Source organism: Myotis myotis, unplaced genomic scaffold, assembly GCF_014108235.1.
Source record: "Myotis myotis isolate mMyoMyo1 unplaced genomic scaffold, mMyoMyo1.p scaffold_m19_p_14, whole genome shotgun sequence".
NCBI classification, from domain to species: domain Eukaryota; kingdom Metazoa; phylum Chordata; class Mammalia; order Chiroptera; family Vespertilionidae; genus Myotis; species Myotis myotis.
This window is the reverse complement of record NW_023416318.1, coordinates 33,628,749-33,654,347: the sequence shown is the minus strand read 5'-3', so window position 1 is coordinate 33,654,347 and position 25,599 is coordinate 33,628,749. Positions and strand designations below refer to the sequence as shown.

Genomic DNA, 25,599 nt, shown 5'->3' with positions numbered 1-25,599 from the left:
TGCCCAACATCCCACCTCCCTCCTTCCAGCTAATCTAAAGGTAAGAGTGATAATGTGGGTGAATGCAATAGAACAGATCTTGTAAGACAAGGAAATGGCAGCCACTGGAGAAATAACAGCCAGAGGCATGAATCCAACCTGACTTTGTTCTGGTGTCTCCTAATCTCATTCCCACAGTGGCTATGACCATTCCTCTGCCTTCCCTTCTCCCCTCCCCTGTTCTGACTCCCACGTAGCCTGCAAACCTTTTAGATCTGCTAGAGAGAGGGAGCTCGGCGGCAGCCATGCTGGAGAGCCATAGACCAAGGCTCCCAGCCTTTCCTCATCATCTGCGTGGTGTTTACCACGTCCCCAGCCTTGAAGACATTTGTGGCGCTCTCTGCCTTACTGAAGAAAAACGGATTTTGCCTCAATTCCTGATTCCTGTTTAAATATTTAGTTTAATCAGCACAGGCCCAAGTGCCTTTTCCATTTCCCCTGGTGCCTGGGAGCCATGCTGACACCAGCATCATAAATAATGCATCCGCATGCCGCCGGCTGGGAGCCACTCCATCCCTCAAGTCCTGGGGCCTGCCCTCTGCTGCAGCTGCTCTGGGAGAGGCTGGACTAAAACAGAAAAGTCAGTCTTGAGGTTTGAAGGCTCGGCCTCAAACCCACTCCTGGAGGGAGTCATAGCGACAGGCAAGCAGTCCCCACTCCAGCCCAGATCCCAGGGGCCGTGGGAGGGGTGTGAGGGTGGATGTGTTGGTGGGGAACACCAAGGCCACAGAATGTTCAAGCTCTGGCTTCTAAGTTGCTCTGGCCTGGTGGAGAGACTTCAGGGCCACCTCGAAAGGTCTGACCTAGACTCCGTGTGAGTGTGCAGCAGAGGACAAGGACACCAGATAGGAGGAGGCAGCGGAGTTCGAGGGCAGAGAAATAAGGAGGCTTCATGAAACGCTGGAACCTTCTCTTCTCCCTCTACCTCCAGAATTCTGGCCCTAACACGGGCTCTGCCCTCTAGTCCAAGAACATAGTTCAGATTTCATCCCATTACACTAGAAGCCTGGGGGTGGGGGTGGGGGTGGGGATGGACGTTGGGGCTTCCAGGAGGTGGACACTTTGTCTCCTCTTAAAGAAAAGAAATGATGACGACGATGACGATGGGATTTGACTGGACAGGTCCTGGGTGTCCTTTGCCAAAACCTCAAAAAGGCTAAACTGCTTCCAGGTGCCCTCTCCTTGGAGCAGGCTCCTCAGCTCTCTGATCTGTGCAAATAAATGGAAATATTGTGTTGGTTACCACTAATGATATGGTCCTGGCCTGGCTTTATAAAAGAAGCTCCTTGGGGCAGCTCTTTAATAGTCATGCTTTTTTTCTTCCAAAACTTTGCAGGGATAAAAGGAGACATAAACAACCATTTATTTATCCAGTAGTTCAAAGTTTATCTTTGAGTCCTCCAATATTTTCTCTCCTTTTTGAAATCAAGAGTGCAAATAAACTTCCCTCTCAGTCCCTTTTGGAAAGCACAGCTGCTACAAACCTACAGATAAGAGATAAAAGGAGCTGATGAAAGGAGCAAATTCTGGTCTCCAGCCCTCAGTCTGGGGAGTGTCAGGAGCCCACCTGCCTGCCCTTGTGGTCATCTACACAATAAAATATCTATGGCCAGAACCCTATCAATTCATTTCAAGCTGCCTAGGACCTGGACAGTCAGGAAAGATGGCAGGGGAGTTGGTCTACAATGACCGGCACTTTGCCATATCCAATTTTGCTTGGCTTCCGGGGCCTGTATTCCTCTGGCTTTTCTCTATCTCCCTCATTGCTCCCATATTCCCCCCTTGTGGCTCTCCTCTTTCTGATCACTACATGAGTAGCTCTCAACCTTGGCTGCACATTAGAATTGCCCGAGGGTTTTCTTTTAAAACTGAGAGTGGGGTCCACTCCATACTAATTAAATGGGAATCTCAGGGAGTGGGGCTCAGTTTTGTAATAGCTCTGGTGTAGTCAGGGTACAGAGCCAACCTCTGTTCTCAGTACTGTCTTGTCTCTCTTCTACACTATACCCCTGGTGATCTGACAAGTCCACAGCTTCATAGATTGCTTACACAATGGTAACTCCCAAATTTGCATTTTTTAATTTTTTTTTAAAGCTTGGGCCTCTGTGCTGAGCTCCGGAACCCAGATCCAGTTGTCTGTTTAACACCTCCAAACAGATATTTATTTATTTATTTACTTACTTACTTACTAGAGGCCCAGTGCATGAGATTTGTGCACTGGGGGTGGGGCGGGGGGGAGGGGAGGTCCCTCAGCCGGGCCTGCGCCCTCCTGCAGTCCTGGACCCCTCAAGGGGTCCTCAATACTGCCCTGGAGGCAGGAGAGGCTTCCGCCACCACCGCTGTGCTCGCCAGCTGTGAGCCTGGCTTCTGGCTGAGTGATGCTCCCCTGTGGGAGCGTATTGACCACCAGGGGGCAGCTCCTGCATTGAGCGTTTGCCCCCTGGTGGTCAGATCACGTCATAGCAAACGGTCATTCTGCCGTTCAGTCGATTTGCATATTAGGATTTTATTATATAGGATTTTTAATTTAATTTATTTATATTATTTCATTGAATTTATTGGGGTGACATTGGTTAATAAAATTATATAGGTCTCAGGTGTACAATTCTATAATACATTATCTCTGTATGTATTGTGTGTTAACCAGCCCAAGTATCCTTCCATCATGATTTATCTCCCCTATACCCTCTTCTACCTTCTCCTACCACCCTTTCTTCTGGTAATCACCATACTGCTGTTTGGTGAGTTTTGTTTTATTTTGTTTTTGCTTAATCTCTTCACCTTTTTCACCCAGCCCCAAATCCCCCCTCTGATAGCTGTCAGTCTTCAAACAGATATTTAGAAACATTTAAATTTGTCCTCTCATCTTCTACATCCAATTGTTCTGCAAGAACTGTTGGCTCTATCTTCAAAATATATCTCCATTGGCCATGACAGCTACCATTCTATTGGAAACCTTTGTTTTTGTTTTTTAGTTTTTTTGATTAATACATATCTGAGGATATTTTTTCCATTTATTTTTTTTTTAGAGAGAGTGGAAGAGAGAGAGAGAGAGAAACAAACATCGATATGAAAGAGACACACATTGAAGATCAAATCTGCAACCCAGGTACATGCCTTTGACTGGGAATTGAACTCTTGATCCCTTGGTGTGTGAACCAAAACTACTGAGAAACAATGGCCAGAGCCTCTCTTTTATTCTCTTATTCTGTTTCAGTGTCCCTTAGTCTCTGCATAAAGTGCTCAGTTTTGGGCTGAATCTATGTTTATTTAAAATTGAGTGGAGGATACCATCCATACTAGTTTCCTAGGGCTGCTGTAACAAATTACCACAAAGGAGGTGACTTCAAACAACAGAAATTTATTCTCTCAGTTTTGAAGGCTAGAAGTCAGAAATCAAGGTGTCAGAAATCAGGAATGTTCCTTCTGGGGAGCTCTGAGGATTCTATGTCTCTCCCCTTTATCTGGTGGTTGTTATGATCTTTGTCTGTCCTTACTTATAGATTCACTAGTGACCCGGTACATGGATTTGTGCACATTGAAAGGAAATTAATTAGAAAGTGGCCGTCAGGGCAGGACTGGGCAAGATGAGCCAGACATGCCTTGGAGCCAACCTCCTGTGGTCCCTCCCCAGCGTCTGTAGAGTGAGCAGGGTCCCTCTGGCAGGTGGAGTTCCTCCATCTGGCCTGCGGGGATCAGGGCCAAAACCAGCTCTCCGGCATCCCCCAAGGGGTCCCAGAGTGCAAAAGGGCACTCTGCAAAGTTACTATCTTATAGGGTGTGGAACACAAATGCAAGTGTGCAGTAAACCAGATTCGGGGCCAACAGTGCCCCAGCAACAACATAACCCACAGCCAAAGGTGGAATCACACAGTTCCGTGAGGAATCAAACTCCCTCCTCTTTGGTTCCAGGGTGCATCACCTGAGAAGCACCGCTGACAAGTCATTGCAGCTTGGCAGTTCCTGCGTTGAGCATCTCCCCCTGGTGGTCAGTGCGTGTCATAGTGACTGGTCGGATGGTTGGACACTTAGCATATTAGCCTTTTATTTATTTTTTATTATTTTTTAATTTTTTAAAAAATATATTTTATTGACTTTTTACAGAGAGGAAGGGAGAGGAATAGAGAGTTAGAAACATCGATGAGAGAGAAACATCGATCAGCTGCCTCCTGCACATCCCCCACTGGGGAAGTGCCCGCAACCCAAGTACATGCCCTTGACCGGAATCGAACCTGGGACCTTTCAGTCCTCAGGCCGATGCTCTATCCACTGAGCCAAACCGGTTACGGCAAGCCTTTTATATATATAGATAACTTCAGTCTCCACCTCAACCTTCACATGGCCTTCTCTTCACTTTGCATCTTTTCTTCTGTCTCTTATCAGTACACTTGTCATTGGATTCAGGGTTCAGCCTAATCCAGGATGAAATTATATCCAGATCCATAATTTTGTCTGCAAATACCCTTTTTCTACATAAGGTCACATTCATAGGTTCCAGGTGGGCATATCTTTTGGGAGTCCACCATTCAACCCACTACCATCTTAGAGGCAAAAGGGAGAGATAGAAAATAAATTTGCTTTTTCAGGTTGTGTTAAATCCATTCTCCTGTTCTTCCTGTATTCCCTCCTCCACCCCACCTTGGCTGCTTTTCTAGAACTGGGAACAAAACTGTCTTTATCTGAGAAATCTGCCGGCCTTTGTGGGATGGTCAGCCTGGGGCATTCTCCCTTGTCTTCACCATCTGTCTTGGTCAATGACTTGTATGCCTCTCTGCCCATGCCCTGCATGTTTGCACATTTGGACCTGGACTCTGATCTTCTGAACCCGGACCTGCTAAACCTGTTTTCACCAAGCTGAAGGACTCAGGGAACCTGCTTCTTCCCCTGGGGCCAGGGTTTGGCTTACTCCTTTAGACAAGACTGGCTGGGTCTCTGTGCTGATGGTAACTCAGAAGAAGATATTTCCAGCCCAGGTCTCTCTCCTAAACTTCAGGCCTGTTCATCCATCTCTTTCCTAAAGAGGAAATAACTACCTGGAAGTTCTCAAAAGCATCTTAAATGCAACTCATCTAACACTGAACCTGTCGACTATTTCTTTTTCCCCAACTTGCTTCCCTTTCTGTATTCTGTACTCACTGAATTGAACCTCTTTCCACCCAGTTGCTTTTAACTCCATCCCTCTCCAAATTCACCAGATCCTGTAGCTCCTACTTCTTAAATCTCTCTCAAACCCATTTACTTCTCTCACATTCCCACTGACTGTATCCTAGGTCAAGTCATCATCCTTTCTCACCAACCTATCAACTGATCTGGCCTGGACTCTCTGCTCTCTATGTTACCAGTGATGTCAGCTCCTGGTTCTTGAGTTCAGCAAAGAAAATTCAGAGCCAAAAACTCTAGCACAAGAAGTTGAAGAAGTTTATTTAGCATGGAAAGCGAAAATATCCTCAAGAGAAGATTTGAGAGGGCTGTTCAGAGAGTTGCCTTGGCCTTTTATTATTTACTAGGGGCCTGGTGCACAAAAATTTGTGCACTCAGGGGGGTCCCTCAGCCCGGCCTACGCCCTCTTGCAGTCTGGGACCCCTTGGAGGATGTCCACCTGCTGGCTGGCTTAGGCCCGCTCCCTGGGGGATTGGGCCCAAGCTGGCAGTCAGACAGCCCTCTGGCAGCCCGGCAGCCCTTGGGGCATGTCCACCTACCAGCAGGGAGCAGACCTAAGCTGCAGTCGGACATCCTTAGTGCTGCTGAGGAGGCAGGAGAGGCTCCCGTCACCACCGCTGTGCTGGCAGCCATCAGCCTGGCTTGTGGCTGAGCAGAGCTCCCCCTGTGGGATCACACTGACCACCAGGGGACAGCTCCTGCATTGAGCATCTGCCCCCTGGTGGTCAGTGTGTGTCATAGTGACCAGTCATTCCCAGTCATTCTGCTGTTAGGGTCAATTTGCATATTACTCTTTTATTATATAGGAGAGAGGCCTGGTGCACTGGTGGGGGCCAGCTGGTTTGCCCTGAAGGGTGTCCCGGATCAGGGAGGGAGTCCCGCTGGGGTGCCTGGGTAGCCTGGGTGAGGGGCTGATGGCTGTTTGCAGGCTGGTCAAGCCCCCCCACCCCCCCAGTGGGGACCCTCACCCCATGGAGGTTTGGCCAGCCTGGGTGAGGGGCTGATGGCCGTTTTCAGGCTGGCCAAGCCCCCTGGCGACAGAAGCTCCCAGCCTCTCCTTTTTTTCTTTTCTTTTTTTATTCTGGGATTTATTTACCTTCTATAATTGAAACTTCGTAGCCTTGAGTGGAGCTCAGAGCCAGCCAGGGCGGGCAGGAAGCTTGGCTTCCTCCATTGCCAGGGGCAACCTAAGCCTCCTGCTCGCTCCAGCTCCATGGCCACGGCTGGCTGAAAGCAGGTATCTGGGGTTTATTTATCTTCTATAATTGAAACTTTGTTGCCTTGAGTGGAGCTCAGAGCCCGCTGCAGCAGGCGGGAAGCTTGGAGGGGCAACCAAGCCTCCTGCTTGCTCCAGCTCCGTGGCTGCTGGCCGCCATCTTGGTTGGGTTAATTTGCATATAGTCGCTCTGATTGGCTGGTGGGCATGGCTTAAGGTGTAGCAAAGGTACGGTCAATTTGCATGTTTGTCTTTTATTAGTGTAGATTAAATATATTTTTAAATATATTTTTTATTGATTTCAGAGAGGAAGGGAGAGGGAGAGAGAGATAGAAACATCAACGATGAGAGAGAATCATTGATTGGCTGCCTCCTGCATGTGCCCTACTGGGGATTGAACCCACAACCCGGGCATGTGCCCTTGACTGGAAATGAACCTGGGACCCTTCATTTTGCAGGCTGACACTATCCATTGAGCCAAACCAGCTAGAACATTGCCTTGGTCTTTTAGAAAGAAAACAGAAGCAGAAGAAATGAGCCAGGTGCGCTCCATGGACTCAGGAAACAAGTTACAGAAGCAAAAGAAGGGCCCTTGGAGATAGTTTCAGGGGGCTAACCAGGGTCAAGCTGCTGCTGCCTACTGCTCCCCTGGTTACAAGTCTTGTGGGGACCCTTAGAGAAAAAAAAGCAAAATATATGCCTGAAGAAAGAAGGCATAAGGTGTGCTCTAGAGAGAGAGCACCTGCTCTGGGTCTTTTGTCTTAAGGGTTTTTGTTATCTAAAGGCAAGAATTTCAGGGGAGGTCTGAGGAGAGGATCTCAATCGCATATTCATAATTTTTCCAGGTGTGTTCTTCAATATGCTGATTCATCAAATGAGTGTATAGAGCCTGGCCACTATGGCTCAGTGGTTGAGCATAAAAAATTTCAGTGTAAAGTTGTGAACCTGATGCTGCTGACTCTGGATTGAACACAGACTCCTCTATCACTTTGCATTGCACAGCTAGATGTGGTCAGGGACCCTGCCCGGAAGCTTTATACATGGAAATACCCTGTGGGCACTGCCGTTCCTTGCAGTTTATCAGCTCTTTAGAAAGCCCTCATTCTGCTCTTAACTCCTATTTCCAAGTGTTTGTGTTTACACTGGTTTATTTCTCAGCATCTGAAGAAAGTGATGCTTTGAAAAGTTGTTTTTTAAAATGGAAACATAGCCTACACAGGTATCGATATGCATGTAAATGAAAGGCTATTGACATTACCCACAATTACTCCAGTAGAAGGTAAACTTGTAACGTTCAGTAAACGGCCCTCAGAACCATCCCACTACATGGGTCCCATTCGAAGCCTGGCCTGTGTGGCTAAGTGGTTGAGCATAGATCCATGAACCAGGAATTCATGGTTTGATTTCCTGTCAGGGCACATGCTCAGGTTGTAGGCTCAGTCCCCAGTAGGGGGTGTGCAGAAGGCAGCCGATCAATGATTCTCTCTCATCATTCATGTTTCTATACCTCTCTCCCTTCCTTTCTCTGAAATCAATAAAAGCATATATATATTTTTTACAAATGAGCATACAGAGTCAGGGTCGTGGTCTCTACTAGTTGGTTGGCGGTAGGGAAGGGGGGTCATTGGTTATTGCATCTGGTCCTGATGCCAGCCATGGCATTGCTTCATCTGCTTTTGCTGCTCTTCTGGGCCTGGAGCAGAAACACAACTGAGGCCTAGATGTTACCTCTAGTTTGACCAAAACTCTGTCTCTGTGGTCAACAGACCCGAGGCTTTGTTCCTAAGGTTCTTTGATGCTGATCAGGTTCTTTGATGCTCATTGTCCTGAGGGCTTAATTCTTAAGGGAGTGGTCATGCAAGGGAGGAGGAGGAAGGTAGATCAGGGTGCTGGATGTGGCCAATTTGCATCAGCTATCTGTCTCAGTTTCTCCATTCTATTTGACAAGGAATTTTCCTACCTTCTTACTATCCTGCTTCATCTCCACTCACTCTCTTTGCTGAAGCCTAAGTCATTTCCATAAACACTCCCTGAGATACCCCTTCAGTGCTTCCCATTGCCCATTAGGATTATTTTTCCTGTCGGTCCCACACCCTATACTGCTCAGCCATCTCTCACTTAAATGCACAGCTCTCCAAACATTAAAAAAGGGAAGTGCCAGTTAGGTTAAACTTCTAGGGGCTTGTTCATGCCCCATTATGACTTCTAGTTCCTTTTCCACTACCTAGAGACAGTGTCACTAGAGAAGGAAACTGTGTGGATGCAACCAAAGAGCTGAGCTAGCTCCCCTTTGAGGGTATGAGGAAACCAGAGAACCCTAAAACTCACACTTCTAAAAAGCAGGACATTCTGGGATTGATCCTGATTTTCCTGTGTTTAGCACAGAGATACTAGTATGTGGAAGAGAAGCTCCATGCCTGGAGAAGCTTCTCCAGACTCTGGTTTCCTTTCCTGTAGGGCAGTGGTTCTCAACCTGTGGGTGATGACCCCTTTGGGGGTCGAACGACCCTTTCACAGGGGTCGCCTAAGACCATCGGAAAACACATATGTAATTACATATTGTTTTTGTGATTAATCACTATGCTTTAATTATGTTCAATTTGTAACAATGAAATTGGGGGTCACCACAACATGAGGAACTGTATTAAAGGGTCGAGGCATTAGGAAGGTTGAGAGCCACTGCTGTAGGGGCTCCCTTGCTTTGATTCTTGCTGTCACATACCTGCCTTTCTCCCTGTGACAAAATCCTCCTCCTTTAAAAAACCAGGACCTCCTTAGAATAGCTGCAACAGGCTAACTTCTTTTCCAAAAGAATTTTACTAAATAACAAAATGAGCTAATGAGAGAGAAAAAAAGAGAGAAATCATAGAACACACAAGCATCGGGTTTAAGATTACTGTAATTACATTTTAGACCTCCATGCTCCTTCAGTGAGGTTGGCCACCAAGCTCCTAGACTTGGCATTTATAAAAACTTCACCGTAAAGTTGAACCCCCACCTCCCCAACTTGCCGTCTAGTCTATAGCTCTCTTGTGGTCCATTTCTGTTCAGCTAAATGGTGGGACGCTTGGAGATTGACTCAGAGAATGTTCTGGGCTTTTAGGCAATCCCTTATCTAGTCTTTTAATCACAACAGCCATGTTAGGAAATTTTACCCCTGGGAGAGCTGGATTGGCCCTGGGGCTCTTGGCATGGTCTGAGAAACACTTCTTTGTAATGAGGGTAGCTGGAGCCGGGAGAAGAGACCTGATAATTATGAAGCTCTTAACATGGGCTGAACACTTGACATATTTAATTTTTAGCACGGACCTTTGCTGTAGGTGTCAATCAGTAGTTGTATTTTGTAGAGCTTGGAACTCAGAGGGTTAAGTAACTTGTTCAAGATTTTGAAGCTAAACGGCTACACTAAGAATGAAGTTTGGGCTGGTTAATGATGTTTGTGAATCGTAAGGAGGTTGAGGTGCCCTTGTTTTCTTTGAATGTGCAGGCTTTCCCACCTTCTTTGCCTGGTTGGAGGGATTCTTTCAGCCTAAAACATTTGCTGAACTCCCTTATGTCCATTCCTCTTTGATAGTAAGAGGTATAGACATTTCATAGACAAAGTCCTTGCCTGCTGCCAGTTTACTGGGTGACTTCAGGTGAATTATTCAACCTACTTACATGTCAGAGATCAGAAATGGAGTGATATCAGGTAAGGCACAGTATACTTTTGGTGGTATCGTCAGCTATGCAGTGTGCATAACAGAACTTATTTTTTTTCTCTGGGTCAAAGAGGTGATGCAGGCTCACATTTTGACACATGGTATAAAACTCGTGGGAATCTGAAACTTCCTGAAGTTTTTTATTTTTTTAAAAAAAGCGACAGACATCAGTTATTTGCATGGTGCTCTACAAAGCGTTTTCAGATATCTTCACCACTGATTCCTCACCCCACCTGTGAAGTGGAATCAATGTCCCCATTTTAATAGAGGAGGAATCTGGGGGTCGCACAGTCAATCAAGGTAATTCAGGCAGAGGTGTTTAACCTTATTTTATTTTTCAGCGTGCCTCTGTTATTTAGAAAATTATTTTTTGACCTCAATAATTTATAATAGTGCACAACACAGATACCATCAACAGGCAAACGAAAACACAAAGCCGGAGTCCACAACACGTAGCTGTAAATCATTAGAAACTCCAAACAATCCATAACAGTAAGGGATCATCTTCATGTTTATTATACAACAATGTCTGGGAGTCGTTTGGAATGGGTTGGCTTCTCTCAAGAAAGTTGTTTGTGTTCAGTTGAGGGATAGCCAGCTAAGATTCAACTTTTTTATTTTTATTTTTAAAAATTTTTATTTCTGTGAGGGTATGAAGGCTGAGCAAACAGGGATTGTCTAGAGAATTAGTACAGGAAAATAATAACCATATAAAAGCTTTAGGCACACAAAGAAGTTAACAGTCCCACAATCAACAGCAAGCTGATTGACAGCATGCCCTCCTTTGGGGGTGGCGGTGGCGATGAACTGTGGAGCCCAGGCCCCCAGCGAACAAAGGACACCCTCCCCCACCCTCTTCTCCCAGCAGGGCCCGCAGTGTATTAGGCCTGTTTAGAGGCAAGACCTCCCGGGGTGGGGGAGTGGGTTCCGTGCCGCCCAGTTTTGGGGTGAACGCTGGTAGGCCTGCCAATGCAGAGAGGGTGGACTTGGAAGGGAGCCCGTTTCTCCCGGGTCCCCAGCGGGGCCGGGGCTTGGGGGAGCTGGAGGCACCTGGGGGCTTGGGGGGAGGGTGCCTCCTGGCTTCTGGGCCTCCCCCTTCGTCACCAGGAGGGCGCCCTGTGCGTGCACCTTTTTGCAGCCAAGGGTTTGCACGGAGGCAGGTACCTACGTGCTAGAGGTCACCTTTCCTGGGGCTCCCAGGGGGCAGACCTGCCTCGTGTGGCAGGTGACAGGGGGTCCCGGGTGGGGCTATGGGGGCGCCGCAGAGGCTGACCCCATGGCCCCACCCTAATCCTCTAAGGGCCCCTGGCCCACGTGGGCGAGTGCCGGCCTCCCCCGGGGGCAGGACCCCCGCCCAGGGGCCGCCCCCTCCGGCCAGGCCCCCCACCGGCGCGTCCCCAATCCGCCGCCGCCCCGCCGCGCTCCCACCAGCCGCGGCCCGCCCGCTTGGCCTGCTCGCCCGAGGCGGGGGGCGGGCACCTGCCCCCACCCCTCGGCGCGCCCTCCCCTCCGCTTCCCCCTCCCCTCGCGGCCGCCCTCCCTCCCCTCCCCCCCGCGGCGAGGCGGCAGCGGAGGCGGCGGCGGCCGAGGCTGAGGCGGCGGCGGCGGCGGCGGCGGGCGGGGCTCGGCTCGGGCTCCGCGGGCGGGCGGGCGGACATGGCGGCCAACATGTACCGGGTCGGAGGTAGGAAGGCTCGGCCCGACCCGGCCCGTTTGGGAGCGGGCTCCGGGAGTGGGGGGCCGGGGCGAGCTCACCCCAACCGCTGGGAGCCGCGGGCGCCCGGGCTGAGGGCGCGGGGGCGGGGGCGGCCCAGGGGCCGGTGCGCCCCCCTCCCCGCACCTCCCTCCCCTCCCCCCGCCGGGTCCGTGCGGGCCCGGGCCCGGGCCCACCCCCACCCCGCCCCGCGGCTCCGGCCCGGCCTGCACCTGGGGTGCGAGTGACCCGACGCCCCCTCCACGGAACTCCCGGGGGGCCGGGGCCGTCGAGCCTCCGGCCAGGGTGGCGCCCCCTGGGGTGGCTGCTGGGCAGCGGGGGTGGCCGGGGATGGGGGACAGCACCCCATCTCCAGTTCCCCCAGCGGCAGGGCGCGGTGGGGGTGCGGGCGACGGGGGCCCGGCCCGGCCGGCCTGCTGGCGGGGCGCAGGGCCCGGCACCTCTCCGCCCTCCACCCCCTCCGCTTCCCGTCCTGCCCCCGAGCGCGGGGCGGCGTGGGGTCGGGGGCGCCGCCGCCGGAGGGGGGAGGCGGGCGCCGCCTGGACGGGCTCTCCCGGCCGCCTCCTTCCCCGCCTCCCTCCGGAGCGAGAAATAAGGTCAAACAAACTTTCTCCTGCTCGCGACGCCCGTCCCCCTCTCCGCCGGGGAGATAATAATTCAGATGAGCGGCGTGTTTGCGCGCGGCGCTCCGGCTCCCCTGCTCGCCGGCGGGGCTGCCGGTGGCCGTGCGGGGAACGGCCTGCGAGCGCGGCCGCTTCGCAGGAGAGACGCACCTTCCCCGCGCACCGGCCCCTCACGTCCTGCGGACGCGCGGTGGGAAGTTTCCAGGGCCAAAGCCTCGCTGGAACAATTTCGTTATCCTTTTTGTTGAGAACCTGCAGCAGTTTTTTTTTTTTTTGTGTTTTTTTTTTTATAAATATCAAGATCCTAAGTGGATCTGGAATACATAGGGTAAAAAGTATTAAAAAAAGAATGATGCCGGCTCGGACAGTCCCCCTTCCCGCATCTTCCTATCTAGAGAGAACTGTGGGAAAGTTTGTCAATGTGTTTCCTCTTACCTGCACCGCTCACCTGATTTTTTTCTTTTCTTCCAAGTTGATGATTGCAATGCACTTTGAGCTGCCAAGCCGTTCAAGATGCTCCGAGTTGGTCTTAGGTCAATAGTTTTATGTGAGGAGCCTCCTCCGGGGCACAGTGGATTGGAGGGGAAAAGAGGTGGAAGCAGTTATAGTATGAAAGACACACATGTTGAGTCAGCCCTGACGACTCCGTGATGACAAGAGGTGTCTTTGTTATTAAAGAAATGACACGTGTGGAACAGGAGTCTGGGAGAACTCCATAAAACATGAATTGAAATGAAAGTGCCAGGAAAACGAGGGTCTGTGAATAGTAGGCACAGGAGAGAATATATTAAAGTTGCATCACAGAAGTTGCTTTTACCAGGGAATGAATTACATGCTTCATTTTTGAATGTGAATCGCCTAATAGGCAAAGCCACAGATTCACAGATGTGAACTTTCTCTTGAAAAGATTAAGCTCTTTACTTTCTTTAATTACAGATTATGTCTACTTTGAGAATTCCTCCAGCAACCCGTACCTAATCAGGAGGATAGAAGAACTCAACAAGGTATACACTTGCGTGTTCTTGATTCTTATTATTAAAAAATAATTGTTTCTATTGAAGATAATTGGGTAAAGAGCATAAGAGGTGATTTTACTTTGTCTCAGACTTTCTGGAATTAGAGACTTCAGATTAGAGAATTATGCAGGATTCTGAATATTCTTTGCCTTTTTATAATTACCTCTGATATTAAATGTTATTGAATATTTAACATTTGCAGATTTCTTCAAATTGCTTAGAGCTTCTCAGAGCAGGTCATTCCTGTAATTCAGTCCCTTTTTATACTTAGAGTCATAATGTTTAGGGAGGTAATTTTTTCCTCTTCCAGCTTTAGAAGGAGGAAGCTAGCAAAGATAATGTTGAAGGGAACTTGTAAAATTCTGCCCTAGGCTAACTAGTATAATATAAAGTGGCTGTGTAGCTTAGGTCCAAGTAAATAAAACTTTCTCTGATCACAGGTGTCCAAGGACATCAGAAGCATGATGACTGTAGTAGATGAGCGTTTACAAAGGAGGCACATGAAAACATGGCCATCAACTGCAGGAACCATAGATTTCTTTCTTTTTTTTTTTTTTTTTAATATATTTTTATTGATTTTTTACAGAGAGGAAGGGAGAGGGAGAGAGAGTTAGAAACATCGATGAGAGAGAAACATCAATCAGCTGCCTCCTGCATACCCCCTACTAGGGATGTGCCTGCAACCTAGGTACATGCCCTTGACCAGAATCGAACCCGGGACCCTTCAGTCCGCAGGCCGATTCTCTATCCACTGAGCCAAACCGGTTAGGGCAGGAACCATAGATTTCTAATGATGCTCTGGTTTCCTCCACACCCCTTTGAGGGTTATTTGTGTAGTTTATGAGAAGGCATAGTGTTAAAATGCTTGGGGCTTTCTAGTTGATAACTTTACCCCAAAATACCATCTGGAGACTGATCCAGTTCTGAATCTCAGGAAGCCAGGTCTGATCAGGGACACGCCTGTCTTACAAACCTTGAGATCTTGGTTTGCTTCTGGGATTATAGCAGGGGCCTTGCATTTTTTTAAAAAAATATATATTTTATTGATTTTTTACAGAGAGGAAGGGAGAGAGATAGAGAGTCAGAAACATCCATGAGAGAGAAACATCGATCAGCTGCCTCCTGCACATCCCCCACTGGGGAAGTGCCCACAACCCAGGCACATGCCCTTGACCGGAATCGAACCCGGGACCTTTCAGTCCACAGGCCGACGCTCTATCCACTGAGCCAAACCGGTTTCGGCTTTTATCACCTTTTAATATACGTAATTATTGTTCTATTTTCATTGCTGTTTCCCCAAACTAGAATGTAAGCTCAGTGTGTGTAATGATTTTCTCTGTTCACTAGTGCATCCCAAGTGTCTTAGAATAGTGGCTGGCCCATGATTATGACATTAATAAATATTTGTTGAATTAATGGATTTCTCAAATGTCTGCTGTTAATAATTGTACATAGTTTTACTGTTTACAAAGTATTTCGATTCATTTGTTTTACAGATATTTCTGAGAACCTGCTACTTGCCAGTCACTTTTAGATAGGCACTTTTAGGAATTCAGGGATGAACAAAAAAAAAGTGGAGACAGACATCAGCCAAATAATCCCACATGAAGGAAATTGGAGCTTTGCTAAATTTATAAAAATCAGAGCGTGATTGTCTGGAAGCATATAATCTGGGGATTCACATTCGTTACCTCTGTTGAACCTCACAATGGTAACCTTAAACCTTTAAGGTAGATGTGTTATGAATTGTGGTCATGAGGCACACAGTGGTTAAGTGAGTGGGTTATACATCGAGCTTGAACATAGATCATTTTGCACTCCTTTATATTACTGTGCATTTCAAAAGTACCCCACCTGCCCCCCACAGTCCTCACCTTCTCCCTGCCTCTCTGCTTTCAGCAAAGATTCATTAATATAATAATTGTCTTTTGGGAGCTGGGGAAGACAGAATTGAGGAATGGGATTCTCTTTAATGTCAAGAATGGCAGTTTGATTGGATGGAGTGTTGGTAAACAGGAACTGAGATTGGTTAGTTAAGTACTAAATATATATGTAGGGCCTTTATTTCTGAAGGGGTGTGAAAAAGATATTTTTATTTTTTTAATTTATTGTAATGGGATCCACACCAAGAGGAATGGGTGAAGGGTAAAGATATCTCACTTTAAATAATTCATTAAACAAATATTTCTTGAGCACCTATTATGTACTAGGAGCTATGCTAGGCTCAGATACAATATTGAACAGTATGGACACAGTTCCTGCTTACATAAAGTCTGTGTTCTCATGAAGGAGATGAGGGCGATACATGAAAAGATGTTAACAGGCATAAAGAAAATAGTGATAGCCCAGCCAGTGTGGCTTAGAGGTCGAGCATTGACTTATGAACCAGGAGGTCATGGTTCGATTCCTGGTCAGGGCACATGCCTGGGTTGTGGGCCCAATCCAGGAGGCAGCCAATCAATGATTCTCTCATCATCGATGTTTCTCTCTCTCTCCCTCTCCCATCCTCTCCGAAATCAATACAAATATATTGGGGAAAAAAAGTAGTGATAAACTGTTAATTTCTAAGAGGGAAATAAACCTTGCGTAAGGAATAATAGAGGTCACTTCCTTTGGACAGAGAAAGAAGGATATTAAGGACATTGAAGTTGAGGCTTAGAGGATGAGAAAGAGGCAGCTGTGAGAGTGAGGCCACAGAGTATTCCAGAAAGGCCTTGCCTATTCAGAGGTCAAGTTTGCAAAGTGGGGAAAGTTAGCATGATTGGACAATCCAAATAATGCTTTTAAGAACACTTGATATATAATTGATAAGCCAGAAGAAGAAGAGACATTAACCTATTTTATTAACTATCTTATCTTCTAAATAGAATTTTTAAAAAGTCAAATTCCTAGGATAAACTGTCAATCACCATTGTAATCGAAAATGCACTTTTATATGTTGGTTCCTGGTTTTTAAAAAAGATCCTATTTAAAATGTTACTTGCTTAGGTTGAAAGCTGGACTATAGGGTTTTTTGTTTGTTTTTTAATTACAGTAATATATTTTAGTCGCAATTTTTCTGGAAAAGTTTTGGGAACTTTTATGTGCAAAACTATCACGTATCATTTGAAACTATACGTATCATTTGATGAGCATAGTTCAACATTGGTTATCATATGTTCCCTCTTTTCTTCTCTCCTAATTTGTACCCAGATATAGTGAAGATGATTTTTTGGAGAAAGAATATAAGGTTAAAATAGAAGGAACTTTTTGGTAAATTTTTTTTTTTTTTTTAATATATTTCATTGATTCTTTACAGAGAGGAAAGGAGAGAGACAGAGAGTTAGAAACATCGATGAGAGAGAAACATCGATCAGCTGCCTCCTGCACACTCCCCACTGGGGATGTGCCCGCAACCCAGGTACATGCCCCTGACCGGAATCGAACCTGGGACCTTTCAGTCCGCAAGCCGACGCTCTATCCACTGAGCCAAACCGGCTTCGGCTGGTAAATTTTATTTAGTCACTACCTAGGTTGGGTGTTGGTCTTGCTTCTAAAGATTGAGTCTATATACATGTTGGAAGAAATCTTTCTGCGCATAATAATGAGGATGTAGTCGCAGAGACTTTTGGAAGCTATGCTTGTGGATAAATTAACGTGTTATTTACTATTGTGTTTTTCTGTTATTGTATAATTTATGTATCTTCACATTCTGCACATCTTATTAATCTGCAAACTTGCTCTGAGATTCATTTGAATGTTTAGGGTCTTAAAATTTTTTGGTGGGGGGAGGGGAGTCATATGTCTTTAAGCATCTGATGACGCCCTCCACCCCCATCTACATTTGCACATAATTTCAGAAGATACTCTCAAAGCCCTTTTTATGGAATGCAAGTTAATACCCATCCTGTCATTTGGGATCTTTTGGGACTAAGCACAGAAATTGGGAAAGGAAAGTCACTTTCCACTTGTTCTTTACTTTGGTTATATCATGAATTTTCTGAAATGAAAAGTGTTTTTTTAATTTAAAAAAGTACTTTGCCAAAGCCGGTTTGGCTCAGCGGATAGAGCGTCGGCCTGCGGACTGAAGGGTCCCAGGTTCGATTCCGGTCAAGGGCATGTACCTGGGTTGCAGGCACTTCCCCAGTGGGGGATGTGCAGGAGGCAGCTGATCGATGTTTCTCTCTCATCGATGTTTCTAACTCTCTATCTCTCTCCCTTCCTCTCTGTAAAAAATCAATAAAATATATTAAAAAAAAATAAAAAAGTACTTTATAAGTATGATATAGAAACAAACATGAGTATGAGGTTGACTGAAATTATTTTAGAGCTTAAGAAAGCCTCCTATCGCTAGGTAGGGGATACTTTAGTAAACATGTTTGACAGAATAGAAAGTTTAAGATGCTGCAACCTAAATGGAAAAAAGAACCCAGAAAAGAGCCCTAGCCACTTCGGCTCAGTGATAGGAGAGCATCGGCCTGCGGATTGAAAGGTTCTGGGTTTGATTCTGGTCAAGGGCACGTACCTTGGTTGCAGGCTCCTCCCCGGCTGGGCCCTGGTCTGGGCCCTGGTCGGGGACTCCTGCAGGAGGCAACCAATTGATGTTTCTCTCACCTCAATATTTCTCTGTCTTTCCTTCTCTTGTCACTCTCTCTAAAAATCAATGGAAAAATATCCTTGAGAATTAAAAACAAACAACAACAACAAAAAACCCAGAAAAGAAATTGATGTACATTATGGGTTCTTTTCCCACCTGTGGGTTTTTGCTCTAGGCCAGTGGTTCTCAACCTTCCTAATGCCGCGACCCTTTAATACAGTTCCTCATGTTGAGGTGACCCCCAATCATAAAATTATTTTTGTTGGTACTTCATAACTGTAATTTTGCTACTGTTATGAATCGTAATGTAAATATCTGATATGCAGGATGTATTTTCATTGTTACAAATTGAACATAATTAAAGCATAGTGATTATTCACAAAAACAGTATGTAATTGTACATGTGTTTTCCGATGGTCTTAGGCGACCCCTGTGAAAGGGTCGTTCGACCCCCAAAGGGGTCGTGACCCACAGGTTGAGAACCGCTGCTCTAGGCCTTTTTCTTTTTCTTTGACAGTTCAGTCCCCCAGGCTTCAGCTGTTGGGACTCCTTTCCTTCTTTCCTAGCATGCTAAGGTATCCTCCACCTCATTTCCTCCATGAAGCTTTTTCTGTCCTTTCCCCAACAGGTTGGACTAGTACTTCCTGCCTCCATGAGTGAGAAGTGGAGTCTGGAGGGGAGAGGAGGAAGTAAAGGAAAATTGTGCTGGGAATATTGTCAGGGATGTTTTACCTTTATGTTAGTTGTGGGGAACTAGTGAAGGTGTCTAATCAGGTGAGGGACAAGATAACTGGGTTTTGAAAGATTTGGAGAGGAGATGACATGTGACCAGGCATCCTTGCTTGAGTGGAGGCTTAGTGAGGGCAGGCACCATGTATCTGCAGTGCTTAGCTCAGTGCTTGGGCACATAGGAAGGACTCAAAAAATTTTGGTGAGCCCTGGCCTGGTAGCTCAACTAGTTAGAGCATCATCCCCATTAGAGCATCGTCCCCAATACCCTGAGGTTACAGGTTCAATCCCTGGTCAGGGCACATATAAGAATCAACCAATGAATGCATTAAATAAGTGGAACAACATATTTCTCTCTCTCTCTCTCTCTCTCTCATATCTATCTCTCTCTTTCCCCCTCTCCCTTCTCCTTTTTTCCTTCCTCTCTCTCAACAATCAATAAAGTTAAAAAAATTTTGGTGAATAACCAAAGAAAATATCTATCTATCTATCTATCTATCTATCTATCTATCTATCTATCTATCTATCTATCTATCTCCAGGCTTTATTTAACCTAGGTCACAGCAGTGCTTTTCAAGCTATTTGTGGTAAAGAGTTTTCACTATCTCAGATTGCTTTTGTAAAATTAAAAAGGCAGAAAAGTTAAATTTGAAATAGGCTTATAAAAATACAAGGCCCTGCCCTGACTGGTTTGGCTCAGTGGATAGAGCGTCGGCCTGCGGACTGTAGGGTCCCAGGTTCGGTTCGGGTCAAGGGCATGTACCTTGGTTGTGGGCACATCCCCAGTGGGGGGTGTGCAGGAGGCAGCTGATCGATGTTTCTCTTTCATCGATGTTTCTAACTCTCTAATCCTCTCCTTTCCTCTCTGTAAAAAATCAATAAAATATGTTTAAAAACAATACGAGGTCCCATTTTTCGTTGTTAGATTCAGTAGCTATAAAATTAACTCTCAAATGCTATAATACACATACTCTCAATCCTGTACTCATTTTATTACATAGTACATACAGTGTGGACTGAGTCTTGGACCACATTTTGGTAGATCAGCTTTAGAGGGATGCTTGAGGGTGTGTATGTGTGTGTATTGTAGAGAAATACTGTAGTCTTAAACTACCTAATAGCCAAGTGTGTACATAGTCCAGAAGAGAATATTTATTTTGAACTATGCCTCTCCATCCCAAGCATGTTTAAATAAGAATTTAATTAGCTTCATAGAGTATTCCTATGGAAGGAACTCACTGGTGAGGCAGAAAAACTATTCCTTGAAACTCTTGTTTTGGGTTTTTAATATACTTTTAGGTCAAGAAGACAAAAATGATAAAGCGCTTATAATTGAAGTCATTGATAGATTTTATTTACGTGGGAATATTGGCTTGCTCTTTTAGCAGATTGCTGGATCATTATTGCTGGAGGATATATCCGATCACAATATTGTGAAATATAGAAACACTTTGGTTAGGACTTAATATGATTTCAATTTTAAGGGGCAGTATTTCTCTAAGACTATTTTTCACTCTAAAATTGCTGCTGAACTTCATAAAATTGACAAATTTACTGCAGCCTATATATATTCGTATTTCTTTATGTTTGAATATATCTGTAAGCCCAGAGAAATTCTGAAAATTTGTTTTTAAACGTGTTTGAAATTGGAAATCACAATAGCTTTTTATTGTTCTCTATATGTTTTTACAAGACACTTTGTAATGAATGATTGACCTTCTTGAAAGCTCTCAGAATTCATAAAGAATAAGAGTGTTGGAGCCTGGGCCCCAGCTGCAGTAAATTACAACTTAACTGAATATTGATTGTATTCTAGACTGTAGTCAGAAAGAAATAAGAGCTTCAGTGTTCATAACTCAAGGTTTTTAATACTTTCCTGTGGGAAGGTAAAGTAAGTACTGCTAAGATTATTGACTATTATGGGTTCATAGACTCCCTTAGGCTGGAGAATGCTTTTCCAAGTCATCCGGCCCATTCTACATGGTGGCTGTCCTGTACCTACAGAGCTTCCTCGTCAGTCCATTGTGGGGATGTGCAGGAGAAGGCTGGGTGATTCTACTCTTAGCCTGTGCTTCTGGGAGTAGTTTTAGAGGAGATATGTTTAACTGTCTTAAATAAATCCTATTGTGGCTTTTGATGTTTTTGGGATTAGTTTCCTAAGGCTAATCAGATTTAACTGTGTCTGGCTTTATTTGTTAAAACAGCCTGATTACTTTAGTTTAATTGATGCCAGAAAGTTATTTTATGTTTGACATATTAGTTCTACTTGGAACTGGAACAAATGTTGCTCATCCTTATTTGAGTGTTTTAGCTCTCTGATTATTCTGCAGTAGTGGTTGGCACAGTGTAAATGAGAGTGATCTTATAATTGTGCTGTATCTAGTTTTGTTTTATAAACTACTTGAATCTAATACTCAGTACAGATGACTTTTGTTTTTCTTATTTCTTAGACTGCAACTGGCAACGTGGAAGCAAAAGTAGTATGCTTCTATAGACGACGAGATATTTCCAACACGCTTATAATGCTTGCAGATAAGCATGCTAGTAAGTTGTTTTTTTCTTGGATTAATAAAAAAATGTTTTAAGTCTTTCATTATCCATGATTCGAGGAAAAAACCTTTTTTGTTACCTGTAGGTTTTTGCTTTCTAATTTGTCTTCCTCTTAGTTTAGATGGGAGTAATTTTTTTGGGTGGTGCTTGGTTTTAGTATTTTTTTTTAGGTTGTATCATACGTTTCTTAATTAGTCAAAATGTTGAAATAGAAGTCTTTGCAAGTAGGCTTCAGCAGATAATCAGGGCAGTGTTTTGCCATCTCTCATTTTTGATGGTGGTTTGAGTGTACAAATAGGAGGAAATTTATACTTCACTGATATTTTCTTGGAGGACTTCCCCCTGCCCCCTAAATAGCTGGTTAATATTTACATTTTTAAAAATTCTGAATATTATGTTTATTAGGCATGTATTAAAAATTGCTAGGAGAAAATACAAAGTGATGTTTAGATACTCATTCCTATAGGTAACAACTCTGAGCACTTCTTTTTAAAAAAAATATATTTTTGCCTGGCCAGCACAGTTCAGTGGTTGAGTGTTGACCTGTGAACCAGGACGTCATGATTCGATATCTGCTCAGGGCACATGCTCGGGTTGTGGGCTTGATCCCCAGGGTGGGGCATGTAGGGGGCAGCCGATCAATGATTCTCTCTCTATTTTTTTTTTCTTTCTTTATATTTTAATTATTTCAGAGAGAAAGGGAGAGGTAGAAACATCAATGATGAGAGAGAATGTACTCCGTTATACATTTTAAGGTTGACATCAAAAATTTTTCTTCAAAATTTAAATAGTTGCAGAAATATTTCTAGTGTGTTATAAATAATGAAATTTAAAAATTGTTGATTCTGTTAAAAAAGAAACTTTGCAACCATTTGCCCACCGTCATAGGTTAAAAAAATGTATGAACAAGCTCTGTTTTAACAGTTTGAAATCTTATGTGATCCCTTTTTTTCCTTGAGCTCCTTTCCACTTGTTTTCTCCACAGAATGTTAGCCTGATGTAGTTTTATGTTTGATGGGTTTCATCATCATCATGTCATTCTCAGTAACAGAAATGAATGTATAAATTAAAATGTAAAACCTGTTTATATTTCCTGTGTCCATAAGGCTCAGTCTTGCTTTCTTTTGGACTTATTATAATTATAGTACAAATACTATAGAATGTTTGAAAATTACTCAACATAAAAAATACATTTTTACTGGAAATCATCTCTTAACGAGATGGATGGAGCTTACTTTCATCCAAAATAATGCGTCCTTGCAATACTATAACTCATTGCTAGAATGAGGCAGGGTTTGGCATTGATTCCATTCCTGATTTTTGTGTTTATAGATGTAGGTTCTGACAGACTTTTTAATTTCAGTAAGTAGATGAGAATGGTGGAGTTTTGCTTATTTATTGATTTATCAGGTATATTTTGAGCTCCTGGTGTGTTCTGGACACTCTTGTATGTTCTGGTGGTGAGCAGTGAACAAAGCAGCAGAAATCCCTGACCTCAGAGCTTACAAATTACCTCATTGTTTGTTCTTCTGAGTTGTATGTGAAAAAATGATGTAGCAGTTTTTCATCAAAAGTGATTTTTGAAATGAGCTAGCAGCTGACAATTCAATTAGAACCCCCTTCAGTTTTGCTGAGAGCAGAGAATTTGAAACCATCAGCCTGGAAGAGGTTTGTTAACCAGTCATTAGAGTCATTCATGGTTTCATTTTCTGAGAAGCACAATAAAAAGGCTTTAGCAAGACCTAACAAATGACTGTTAATTATACTTTTTACTTTCACACATAGGGATTGTATTACCTATGGTTCTACCAGAGAAAGATATATGTCTTTCTTACATATACATATACTCTCCTACGCATCCATAGGATCACCAACTGGCTTATATAAATACTAGCGGCCTGGTGCATGAAATTCATGCACAGGTAGGGTCCGTCGGCTTGGCCAGTGATCAAGGCTGATCTGTGGACCAACCGGCAGGGTGATCGGGGGCACCTGCCTTGGCCAGCCTGGTGTTTCCTGTTCACTGGCCCCGCGCCCGAAGTTGCCACTGGTTGCCTCCCTCTGTGGGGCTACTGGTAGGGCATTCGGGGGCCCCTTGCTGGCACCTGCCTTGGCTGGCCTGGGGCCTGCGGGCTGGGGGCAGCTCCTGCATTGAGCATCTGCCCCCCCTGGTGGTCAGTGCACAACATAGCAACCGGTCACTCCACCAGTCGCTCTGCTGTTCGATCAATTTGCATATTAGGCTTTTATTATATAGGATGTAAAGAGATTTAGTGCACGTAATAGACTAAGATTGTGGGGGTTGGCCAGGCAAGTCTGAAATCTGATGGTGAGGCCTTTCAACTGATTGGATGAAGCCCACCCAGATTACTAAGGATAATACTGTTTACTTAAAGCCAGCTGATGTTAATTGCATCTATAAAATATTTTCACAGCAACACCTAGATTAGAGTTTGAATAGCCTACCTAGCCAATTCATCAGAATTAACCATCATAGGGACCTTATTTAAACCAATATAGCTAGAAAGGTTTGGAAAAGTTGAAGTAATGTTCAGTAAGTATACCTTTATATTTTAAATTCATGTCTGATAAAATGTTCAAATCTTATATTATGTATGTCCTTAAAATGTATTTAAATATGTGATATGTAAATTAATACTAATACATAAAGTATTTATATTTTCATCAGATTATTGGAACTGTAGATTTTATTTATTCGTTTGTAGAAAATGACCACCAGTAAACCTTAATGGCAAACCTAGTCCTTATTGACCAAGCAGGCAGCTAAATCACACTGATTTTTTGTCAGAAAGTCTGATTCCTTTTGCCAATTTTATTAAATGAGTACTATGCATTTCCAAGGCAACCGTCTTCTGAATTCTAAGATAGTCTCCTGGATAATGCTCAAAGCCTCACTGTGATGGACTAAGGCCTTCTGTTGTTTTTTTACAGATGCTCGTTGTGTTTTTGTTTTCTTGGGACTTTTTTTTCGGCAGCTATGCATTTATTTTTGACCACCATTCACTGTTTGGAAACAGTGAAGTCTTTAAGTGAAATTGTTCATGTATCTCCCTGTTGACTGATCGGTAGGTAGATATCTGATGTCATAGTCAAATATTTTTGAATTTATAACATTCTAACACTGGGCAAAATGCCTCAATTCTAATACCACACTTCTCTGTAACTGAAATATGTATAAGATGCAAAACGCTTTGTGTGAGTTTCTGATATCTTGGTTAAAGAAGCTTTGATTTTGTCACTGGTGATCCCTGTGTGGTGCCCTGCAGGTTTTTACTCCCTTGAGTTGTGTTCCACTCTAAGATATGGGTGGATGAGAGGTGGGTGAGAGAGGGGCAGTGGGGTGAGAATAGAAGGATCAATCAGCCTGATGCCTTGAGCCTGTGCTAATTCTCAGGGAAGATCAGTAGGAACTAGTGCATGTGGAAGATGGTCTAAAAATGGACCTCCTTAAACCTGTGTTTCTTTGTGCCCCTTCATGTGTCCTCAGAGGGGTTCAGGTTCTTTTAAAGACTTCAAATACACTGTACCACTTTTCCTGGGCCTTTTTTCCTTATCTTGGAGATTCTTTCATATCAGTACTTTCTTTTTAATGGCTGCATGATAGTCCACAGTTTATGTACTGTAGTAATTTAACCACTCTGTACTGGTGAAGGGTTCTGCTTTTTATCTTTTGTTCTCAAGCAGTTCTTCAGAGTACTTACCATGTAGACACAGGTATGAGTACAGCATTTATATTTAGCATAGATTCCTAGAATTGTAGTTGTGGGGCCAAAATATAGTGCGTTGTAATTTTGATAGATATTGCAAAATTGCCGGCCTCAGACTGGGTACAGTTTATACCTACCAGTAATGAATGAGTGCTTATTCTCTCCCACCCTAACCAATATAGTTTACTATCACGTTTTTGGTCTTTACTAATTTAATAGGTGGGACATGATACGTTGATATAGTTTTATTTGTACGTTTCTTATGAAAATGTGGCTTTCTTATAAAATTCATTTATATATTTTTTTCTGTGAACTATTTATATTCTTTACCTATTTTATATTGAGTTTTAACTTTGGCTAAATTAATTTGTAGGGAGAAAATCTTTAGTTAACTCAGTAGGGAATAAAGAAAAGCAAATATCCTTACATTTAAACAGACATGTTTAAACTTATATTTTTTCCTCTCCCCTTAACATCTTCTGTATGTATAAAAGGCTGAGTGACCGACCGTCTCCCTCCGGTACATGTGATGCACACTGGCAATCTA

General features: G+C 44.3%; 1 protein-coding gene across 9 annotated transcripts in view; it reads left to right on the top strand.

Annotated features, from left to right (window-relative positions):
• The window catches only part of MTA3 (metastasis associated 1 family member 3), a 173,161-nt gene that overhangs the window by 34,595 nt on the left and 112,967 nt on the right, over positions 1 to 25,599 (top strand). For 8 of the 9 annotated variants that reach the window (XR_004971857.1, XM_036334737.1, XM_036334735.1 and 5 more), the window contains exons 1-3: positions 11,699 to 11,800; positions 13,390 to 13,457; positions 21,225 to 21,318. Coding sequence is in view for 8 of the 9 variants with exons in the window: in XM_036334737.1 (XP_036190630.1) it covers positions 11,773 to 11,800; positions 13,390 to 13,457; positions 21,225 to 21,318 (190 nt within the window). In the remaining variant the exon portion in view is untranslated. Of the gene's footprint in view, positions 1 to 11,698; positions 11,801 to 13,389; positions 13,458 to 21,224; positions 21,319 to 25,599 lie in introns of those variants that run through there. The other variant, XM_036334736.1, reaches the window with a different exon arrangement.